At 41.9% G+C, this 10,654-nt stretch overlaps 1 protein-coding gene across 5 annotated transcripts in view; it reads right to left on the reverse strand.

Annotated features, from left to right (window-relative positions):
- The window catches only part of gpr161b (G protein-coupled receptor 161b), a 34,821-nt gene extending 24,260 nt beyond the window's left edge, over positions 1-10,561 (reverse strand). For 3 of the 5 annotated variants that reach the window (XM_085433676.1, XM_085433675.1, XM_085433674.1), the window contains exons 1-6: positions 10,008-10,561; positions 8,078-8,465; positions 5,780-6,501; positions 5,533-5,640; positions 3,511-3,636; positions 3,102-3,335 (exon numbers count right to left, since the gene is read on the reverse strand). In XM_085433676.1, the coding sequence (XP_085289802.1) occupies positions 3,102-3,335; positions 3,511-3,636; positions 5,533-5,640; positions 5,780-6,501; positions 8,078-8,421 (1,534 nt within the window). In that variant the 5' untranslated portion in view covers positions 8,422-8,465; positions 10,008-10,561. Of the gene's footprint in view, positions 1-679; positions 3,336-3,510; positions 3,637-5,532; positions 5,641-5,779; positions 6,502-8,077; positions 8,466-10,007 lie in introns of those variants that run through there. The other 2 variants (XM_085433677.1, XM_085433679.1) reach the window with 2 other exon arrangements.
- Between the last annotated feature and the right edge of the window lie 93 nt (positions 10,562-10,654).

Here is a 10,654-nt window from a genome sequence, read left to right on the forward strand (position 1 = left end):
GAAGCCAGTGTAGCTGGCAGAGCAATGGTGTGACATGAGAACTTGGAATATGTAGTGAGAAGCCTCGCAGCAGTGGTCTGAAAAACCTGCAGATGTTCCAAGGACATTTTTGCTTAGACAAGTAAAAATACAATTACAGTAATCCACATGTGATGAAATAAGTACATGAATAATAATTTCCAGTTCAGAGCGTAACTCAATGGGACTTAACTTGGCAATAATTTACAAGTGATTAAAAACAAGAGTGAAACAGAAGTTTGACATGTATTAAGTGAAATCAGAGCCAAAGATTACTCCTGGCTGCCTGATAGAGACGAGTGCAGATTTAGCTCATTTTGGAAAGAAGACCAAGAGGTTCTTTCACCTTAGGCCCAAATCTGGGGCTCAAACAAGAACTTTTTCTTTAAGGAAGAAACACATTGAACATTTCACATTTATAGAGGTGATAAACTAATGTTACTGATGTCTTGAGGTTTGGGGTATCAGCTTTTATTCTTCCCTGCAGCATAAAGTATTTTATGATCCAGGTAACAAGCTGTCAACACAGCTGTAGGTGATGCTGACTGTGCGGCTTGTTTGCAGAACAAGAAAAACAAACGGCTCAGTGATTCAATGTTTTGGTTGCTGTTTGGCTTCAGCTCTCATTCACAGCAGACAAAGAATTCAAACGATGTTTTATGTAAAAACTAAATTTAATGCAAACATTTGTATTAACACTTACTGTATATGAAAAGGTTACATCACTCAGGTGTACATTTTTTTTCTTACAAACATAATACCTGTTCAACATACGAGGTAAGACTGAAGCACCACAACTGGGCTCTATGTATAAAAAAAATTGTCTCCTAATACAGAGAGTGTATAAGATGAGGTACAACCCAGTGTACCAATGAATATTCCCTATGCTCAGGTTTCCTGATTCAACACTAAACACACAAACATTTCTGACATCAACAAGATCGATTATTGATTCTGGACTTCATTTTCCTATGATCTCCATTTCTTGTTAGCTCATTCGGTCTTCACTGATAAGAAACTGCAGTGAAAGAGTACCCATTGTGTGTTTAAGTGCAATAACTCTGTTTGCCCACAGTCGCACGTAATCATGAAATACCAGGCCTCCAGCCGTGCTTACAGCAGGCACCTTATTCATACTACAGATATTAACAGACATTTTAGATTTTTTGCTGGCAGAATATGTTCATATATGCAAAGTGTTATGCCGTACCTTTACTAACATCACTGAACAAAATGCAAACTGCATCCCATTGTCACTGGAATGTGCACATATTAATTGGGTCATTTAGAAGTGTGTAAATGTTGTTATACCAAGTGTCTTTGACTCTGTTGAAACTGCAGCTACTAGAACACAGAACAGCTGTTCAGTCTAACTTAATTTCACTTTGATCTGCAAACTAAAGCCATTTCAACGACTCCTTTGTCCAAATCTACCAGTGATGCCTCTGAAATCAGTAAAACTTCACTGTTGCAGGAGGCAAAGTGACGGTGATAATAATAATATTGAAAATGACTCTTTCCCATGCAAATTCAAATTACTGGAGTTCATCCTGTACCAGTAAGAGTGACAAAGGTGCAGGTTGTCCTGCGTTGAGTAAACACGTACCTCACAGTCTAATTCTCCACAGTGAGTGGAAAACCTGTAGTGAGGATTTACTGAGTGCAATGTTAGGAGAGAAATTCTACCTGAAAAGAGCTAATCTGTCAAAAGATGCTGTTATTTTTTTTTTTTTTTTTTTTCATTTTGCCCACTGAGGCAATTTTTCTTATTAAGCTTAAAAACATACAATAGCATAATATATATTATAGCAGAAGTTAATAAAATGATCAGACCAATGAAGTTACAGTAGTTAAGGCTTCCTATTAGATTTGATGCTATGCACTGGGTCCAACATCGTAGAATGAATAACGTGCCTCTTCCTGTTCGCTAATAATTTCAAGTAAGGAGTATCCACATGTAAAGAGGGCAGACTTCATCAGCGGTACCACAGAGCTCTGTAACAGTGTCAAGAGTAGGGATGGGTATCGTTTAGGTTTTATCCGATACCGGTGCCAAATCGGTACTTTTGAAACGGTGCCGGTGCTCGAACGGTGCTTAAAGAATGGAGAACACAAAATTGGTCCAAAAACCTCTCATGTTCAGCTGTTTTTTATAAAAAGATAACAGCCTTTTCTGCAGCTATGGGGCATATATGGTATCACTCTTGGCTGGAAGCAGAGCTTAAACAATGGAAAAAACACAAACTTTGTCCAAAACCTCTCATGTTCAGCTGTTTCCCTCTTTTTCTTTGGTCATTTTAGCCTTTTTGGCCAGGGTGAAGGGAGTATCTGCCATCAAACAAGAAGACAGCCGCATGTAACTACGACGCTGTTTGCTAGTTCACCTTACCTGCATTCATGTAATAACGTGGTTAGCCTACTCAACGTAAATTACACACGAACAACATTAAGCTACTCACGCAGAGAAGAACGGCTGCTGCTGCATCATCATCCGTCATCATTTCTGCTACACTGGCAGGGCTAGGGGCCAGGACTCTCCTCTTCGTGTTTTTGGGGATGTTGCTAACTCCGGGTCTGATAACAGGCACCACACCCGCAGTAGATGCGCTCGGTGTGAGGTCTCGCAGCAAGCTATCAAATACGGCGCATTTCTCGGCTTTTAAAAAAAAAACCTCTATGCGTCGCCAGCTGTTTCATCGGATTTGAGGTGTTACCTCCTTTGACAGTATCACAGTATCAGCTTGAAGCACTTGTTGCAGGCTGCTGAGTTTGCATATTTTGCTGTGAAGTACAGCCAGACTTTTGACTGCTTCGCCTTGGGCATTTTTAATCTGTAGCTCTGCTCTAAAAGAACGTACGTACCTGGCCCCGCCTACTATCCTCGGAAACGTAAAATGATTGGCTAGAATCTAAAGTGTATCACAGCTCAGGAAAAAAAAGCACCGAAATAAAGCACTGAAATGTGCGCTGCTTTTCGGTCTGGTTACTACCGTTTATGTCAGAACACCGGTACCCATCCCTAGTCAAGAGTGGGAAAGCTGCTGTTCAGGTGGGTTTCTCCTCTCCATCCTGCTCTTCTTCACCTCTGTCATCCTTAACGATCCCTTCATCAATACTCTCCAGCCTCAGTCTCTGGCCTTCCAGGTATCTGGGCCTCGGTGCGGCCCTCGCTGTGAGGAGTCCTGCTGACAGAGCTGAACTCTCCCCAAACAGGGTGAGCTTAGCATCGCTCTCTATGGCTTTCGCCAAGCAGGAGGCGAACATGTCGAGAGATTTGTGCACCTCTGCGTGGATCTGGACTGAGGATGTGTTTTCAGCTGCGGAAATCAACAGACATCAGTCAAAGCTTTGGTAAACACAAGCTACAGTAAACAATTCTCTTGCCTGGTCCCTTTTCTTTTCTTTTTTTGGTCATTTGTGTATCATGTGAAGTCTAAGGTATTTTCCCTGCTCTCTAATCTTCTGTAGAAGCGGGAAATGAATGACAGATACCTTTGGAATGCTCCACCTGGTCTTCAAAGGTGACTGAGCTCCTCCTTTTCCCGGACGGAGGCCCGTGGTGCTGCGCGAGGGAGGAGCCATCTGTGGAGAAGTTATCCAGCAGCATCACATCTGTGCCTGTGTAGGAAAATAAAGAGGATCATTGCAAGTTAACTGCAAGCAGAACTTAACAGAGATTGCAGGAAAGTTGCAGTAAAAGTCATCTTCATACCATATGGCCACAAATGTACACACAAAGGTGGATCACAAGCCATTTGTTTGTGTTGAACATGACACCACTTGCCCTCCCTACAGGATCAGTTAAAAACATGAGCTGGAAAACAAAAAGGCTGCCCAACAAAGAGGTGTATGATGCAGTAAGGTTTGTAAGGCTTTCAAACTTCATCTTTACAGCTTTGTTCTCTTTTAATTTTAAACTTAACTGTAGAAAAAAATTGAGAAAAAAAAAAGTGCTGCTTTTCTTTCTAGAAACGCATAAATTCTAAATCAAAGTTAGGCGATGCAGCATGTTTTTGGCATAATTGGACAAAAAGTTCTCAATAAGCCCTCAGTATGTTCTTAAATGAAAAGGTATTTATGTAGCATTTTTTTCTAGAGCGAAAGTATTCTGAAACAAACGACCAGGCGCTGAAGGGATTTCACCCATAGGAACATGCTTTCAATTCTATTTGAAGCCAAACAGCAGTGATTCACTGTGTTTCGGTCTGCTGCAGGAAAGAGCTCTTTTAACAAACTCCACGGTCTGGTAAGTTTCTGTAGGCTGATGACTGTGTGACAATGCTGTATGTTTATGAAGAATCTCAACTGCTCGATTAGCTGTCAAATGCTGCTGGAAAAATGTAAATATTCTTAACTTTCAGAATACCTTCAGTTTTTCTGTCATCTTAAAAACTTAAGCAGATTATGGTGGCCAATCAAACACTTTTGACATTTTGACCAACCTTATAAACAGTGCATTGGTCTTTGATCAGTAGTTGTTGATCAATGGTCATGAGAATTTACATATTAATGATCATGGAACAGACCTCCCAGCCCATTGTTCCTTCAGTGGTGCTAGTTTCAATCATTATGCAAATGTACTGTTTATAAGATTGGGGTAACCTGCAGTCAGCTGAGACTGAAGAAGTCACTTGGATGAGTGACGAAACCTTTCTCCCACTGAAAAATTCTACGTCCAGATGAACAGAATCAACCTTTTGAGGGATGTTTCATTTTATTCATGAGTCTGTAGGGATAAAATACACGATAATCCTACAATCATCAAACTGCCTCAGTCTCGGGGTTGGGGATCTGTAAAGTCTACATAGAAGAGATAATAATAAGGTACACATGACAAATTGTCATTTTTTTCAGATCCTCATCTGCATCCAGGGTCTACCCAACCTTTTGACCCTTTGGCAGGTGAAATAGGCTCCAGCACCCCTGGACTAATAGACATGCATGATAATATGCAGGGTTTTTTTTTTTTTACTAAATTTAAATTTTTCATACACTTATAATTTTTCTGCAATGATTATTGAAGTTAGTCAACTCCCTATAAAAACGAATTGAAACAACAGTGTTGTGGATACAAAAGCTCACAACGCAGGCAAAAAAGAAAACAGAGGAGCTGCTGAAAGATCAGGTTCGGAAATGTATGAATTTTAATTAGATGCACTAATATCATGTCCTGTTTGTAAAAATAAATAAATAAATAAAAAATGGACACAATGGTAAGACAGCTTGTGCTACATCTACACGTACATGGGTGTTTTGGTAAATATGGCTTTTCTGTGTATTTGCCTTTCGACCACTGAAAAACTCCTGCCAGGATGAAGTTTTTCCAAAATCTTAGTTTCTGCACTTAAATGTGGACATCAGACTGTGCACCGTTTTTATTAGTACATAGTACAATTCTTCACGCTTAGGGTTATATCGCCACCTGTTGCTTTGGCATGCTCTTGGCAGCACTTGAGGATTGCTTGGAGTTTTTGATATGAAGCAATTATTTCCCCCTTTCCGTGTGCAACTTACATGAGTCCTGAGTGAAACTGAAGCCAGTGTCTCCTGTGCTGCTTCCTGGGGCCAACAGCTGTCCTCCACCCGCGAGCATGGCAGTCAGGTGTGGGGACATCCCCAAGTCTGAAAACACAAATTCTCATGAGATCATCACATCCCGCAGGAATATAAATCTAAACCAGCCTTATGCATTTACTAAAGATAAAACCAGCAACATACACACACATCTGCATGACACAGAGAGCCCCAGCTATAGTCCCACCTGTGATTCTGTTGGAGATGCTGAAGAGGCGGGACGTCCTTTGGCGCGTGGCAAACGACTCTCTGTAGTACCGATCTCCAAAGCACATCCCCAGCAGCTCCTTCCTCACCGTTTTATTCCACAGGCCATAGATGAGTGGGTGGCACACCGCGCTGCAGAAAGACAGCCACGCTACCAGAGTCTCCACCCACTGAGACACGCTGCCCTGACCCCACAAGGCCTCAGTGCCCACCACCCCAACGTATGGCCCCCAGGTCATGAGGAAGGTGCCAATCACCACTAAGATGGTGACTAAAGCCTTGCACTGACTCCCTGCGTACACGAGGCTCCGCCGACTTCCATTAGAGGAAGTCGAGGTGCTCGAGTTCTTACGCCCGTTCCTCTGGGCTCCAGTGGAGTCGTCCTGGGCCACAACAACAGTCCCACAGTGAACTTTGCGGGCTTTCATGCGGGCTACGCGGAAAATGACACCGTAACACGCCAGCATAATGAAGAAGGGTGGGAGGATGCACCAGGTGACCCAGAAGGCCGTGTAGCTCGGCTCTCTGTGCCACGACGCCACGCACGTCCACTTGAAGCAGTCGAACTCAAAGGAGGACCAGCCGAACAGAGGAGGCAGGCAGCCTACCAACGAGTGAAACCACACGTAGGCGATGACGACAACCGCCCGGTTGCCTGTGATCTTCATGGGGTAGATCATCGGGTAGAGCACGGCGTAGTACCTGTTGTGAGGAGACATGAGCACGATGAAGAAATCTGCACAACAGGAACTCAACACCGTCCTCCAGGGAGACTTTTGATCAGACTAGCACACAGGCTGCTGAGATTGGAGTCAGTGATACAAAAGCTAAAAGCTGCACTTTTCTCTCTCCCCGACAATCCTGTGAAATGTTTTCCTAAAAGCTGCAAACAGAAGAGAACAGACGGGCTTGGCAGAAGAACAAAAACAGGCTCTGTAATCTAAAATTCCCAAAGGATGCTGAGGATAATTAGGTGAGCAGTGAGAACAGCAGGAACTGTGCGCTACACAGAAAATTTACAGTAGCTCTCGGTAGCTCTGCGACACCCAACAGAATTAAAACAGTATTCAACTGCAGCGGTTTAAAAGTAGCTCCAGAAAATCTGAAAGGCAGTGCATGTGGATAAGAAGTTATTATAAGTGCTGAAACTTTAGTGTTAATCTCAAAAGTCATTCAATTGTTGATTATTGGTCTGAACATCAGATTAATCATTTCAGGCGTTTTCTAGCATTTAGGAAAACAACAGAACAGCTGGTAACAATTTCCTCGAGTCCCAAAGGTGTCTCCTAATTGCATGGTTTTCTGAACAAATAAGCCACAACCCAAAGAATTTAAATTTGCAATCAAACAAAACATGGATACATAGAGAAAACCTCACAGCCGGGGAATGTTTGATGGACAAATAATGGGGCTGGAAGGACATTTTCTGAGATGGTATCGTATGTTACTGTATATTTTTTGATTACCAAAATTAATTAACAATTCTCCCCTTCTTACAAGCAAAGCAAAATAAACTGAACTTTGTGTCTGAATAACCATTTGAGTTTGTTATTACACAAAGTACTTGCACAAAATATTGGCAAAATACGATCGAGTCTAAAAACTGGAACCAGAAAATGAAAACTAGGAAACCCCAAATATCAAAGATGTTTTTTTGTTGTTGGAATAAATAAAGTGCCTTAAAATATCTATAACTTTTTGTCTATAAATTTTGTGCAATATGTTTACTGGCTTTATTCCATGTATTTGTTTAAGCAGGCATTTAAAGTTCAAGCATTTAAGCCCATGCTCATCACCTGATCAGAGAAATCTACAGGAAAATACCACAAATTAAGTCTGTGGTTAACCTCTCTTATTTACAAGAGTGTGACGTTAGAGGGAAATGCACCAAGAGCATTTTTTAAAACTTTATTCAGCATAACATTCATCTGAGCTTGAAGTGGAAAATTGCTAACCTTCAGTTTCCTATGCTTACTGTAACTTTACTGTCTTGGTTACGTTCAGCTTCAGGACTTAAAGCAACACTAAATTTCATGCTCTAGTCCATTTGATGCCAGAATCTCCCAACATCTGGGATAAATTAATAATATAGCGATGCATTAATCAGCTAAATCTTTCTCAGAAATTAGCAGAGACCAAAAATGGGCTACAGGTTCTCCGCTGGAGGGAACCATATGTCCTAATGTCAGTGTAAGGGCTCACTTTTTAAAAGAATTCAAGTTAAATGCTTAGATTGATTATAGGGCTACAATATAATACAGTATAATCTGGCACTAACCTGTCGATAGCGATAGCTCCAAGGGTAAGCATGCTGGCAGAGCTGATGAGGAGATAGAGCAGGGCGGTGAAGTTGCACCACACCACCCCAAACATCCACTCTCTCTTTGCTGAGCTCACAGCTACAAACGGTAGCACCAGCACGGACAGCAGCAGGTTGGACAGAGTCAGGCTGAACACAAACTTGTTGCTGGGTGTGAGCAGATAAGGCCTGCGATAAAGGGTTGCCACAATCAGAAAGTTCCCGAGGCAGGCGAGCAGCGTGATGGTCACAATGGAGACTGACTCCAGGGCAGCCAGACCCTCGCCATTCCCCACTGTGGTACAGTTCCTGCTCGTGTTCATGGTGAGAAGCTGGGCCACCGGACTGGTGAAGGAATGGTGGGGGACTGCTGAGGAGAAGGCATTATTAGACAAAATAAATTGCCAAACTAAGACAAAGAAAAAAACAAAACAATATCATGAATTACAGCGAAAAACAACCCTTCAACCCTCAATCTACATTCATGCAGCTGGAACTCAACTCATGGATTTTACTATTTTCTGCAGCACAAAAACTAATAGCAAAGACCAGGGACCTGTACTATGAAGCAAGTTTGATAACATACGCAGGATATTGTTATCTGGCTTTAGTTAGCCCAACAACAGGATTTGGGCTTAGGGTAACATGAAGTAGTCAATCCAGGATTTATCAAATCTAAAGCGTTGGAAGCATCTGAGCAATCCAAAACATGCACAGGTCATTTTCAGAGGTTAAACACATAATACAGCTGCTGCAGACAAACTATCAATAGTGTTTAACGCTCTGTGAGAAAAGAATAAACGCAAAAAAACGAATTCAAACTAATCTACAGCCAAGTTCAATCCCCAAACAGATGCCCTGGTTTGACATCAAATATTTATGCTTATAGAGCAAAAACAACAACAACAAGTTGCAGAATTGTTTACAGCCAACAGAGAAAACTAACATTACAGAATAAAGATGCATCTAAGACTAAATATTAATTACAGATGGTCTTTAGAGAAAGATAAAGACCTCAGATCTTCCTACTACCTACTAGCACCCTTTGTGCTAGTAGGTAGTAGATATCACTCTTCTTGGCGTGATATATTCCAGAGAACTAACTGGACAGGACGTGGTTGAGGTCTAATCTTGATCATAACCTCATCTAGAACAGGTTAGGACTGCAGCTCATCCACGGGGATATACCGCAGTAAGAAGTGAACTGCCTTCACAGTCGAGGCTAAACTCTGGAGTTACCTGGATTTGCCCAAATTTTGCTCCATGGTACAAATTTTACATATTTATAAAATATGTATGCTACATATGAATACTAAATAGTGACGGCTTTAAGTAAAGTGGTACACACACGTTTCACATTAAGGTTCAAAGTACAAAAGTAAATGTTTACAGGTGAAAAAGAATGTCAGAAATAAAACTAACAAACACTGGTTACTGTACCACCTCCCACCATACGTGTTTATGTACTAGCAATATAACTCTACTAATGTATAACAATAACTCCAGCAACAATTTACTGCAGTTTTAAAAAACTATAGAGGATTTGAACACTAGATTTCACCACGTTAAAAGACTGTTTACAGCCAGGGTAAACTTTTCACTATTAAACAGTCTTCGGTCACAGTTAAAGCCTTTCACTAGTGGAAAGCATTATCTTTGCACATTATTTCGCATCGGAAAAGCGTAATTGTTGTTAAAGCTCACTATTTTGTTTCCCTGTTAGTGTTAACCTTTTGATTTAGCGTGAATATGGAAGTAAAAAAATACAAAATAAAACTGCATCTTGCACATGTGAAGAAGGTGCAGCACGGTGAGTTAGCGGTAACGCTAACATTAGCTAAAACTACCGTTAGTTAGCCAAAACTTTCCCCCATTGTCCCCCTGAAACTCGGCTCTTTTTTTTTTTGACCTGCTTAGGCTCAGCGCTGCGGCTCCACATTTTCACTCTCGACGGGGATAAAACGTCCATCTTACTCCTCTGTTTCCACACCACAGCCCCAGAAGAGAGAGCCGAGCCAGGGAAATCCCTGAAAGCCAGTCGACATTGTTCACTTTGGTAATGTCTCTCTCCTCCGCCGACTCACAAACGGCCAGCTGCGGCTGCAATGGCGTCCTCCTCCCCATCCACCTCCCACCTCAGCTTCGACTCCCTCCCCGAGCAGTCTCCTTCCGTACGTGGGTGGTCGCTTAAGAGCATTGTCTTGCTTTCATATTGCCATTGAACCAGCTTACGTTATTTAATTTAACCGTGTGGAGTTTGTTGTGATCAAATCCTTATGACAAGTGCAGAACAACGATGAAAGTATAGTGGATTCTTTCGCGGATGCCACACGCACCGTGTGCGTTTATAGTAGTGTTTACAAAGCCATGTGAATGTGTGCGTGAGTGTTTACTTGATGACAGGCCGGCTTGTTTATGAATGAATTACTGAGCTGCATCGTTTTATCCAGCTGGACCACCCACGTAGATCATAGCTTCCCGCACTAAAACGTCACCTCCGCTTATCCAATGAAAAAACTCTGAAGGCTTCACGGCTCCATCCCATAGGGGGCGCAC

Source organism: Copadichromis virginalis, linkage group LG16 (genome assembly GCF_057382275.1).
Source record: "Copadichromis virginalis isolate Kocher_CV1m ecotype Utaka linkage group LG16, C_Virginalis_male_GT1.1, whole genome shotgun sequence".
NCBI classification, from domain to species: Eukaryota; Metazoa; Chordata; class Actinopteri; order Cichliformes; family Cichlidae; genus Copadichromis; species Copadichromis virginalis.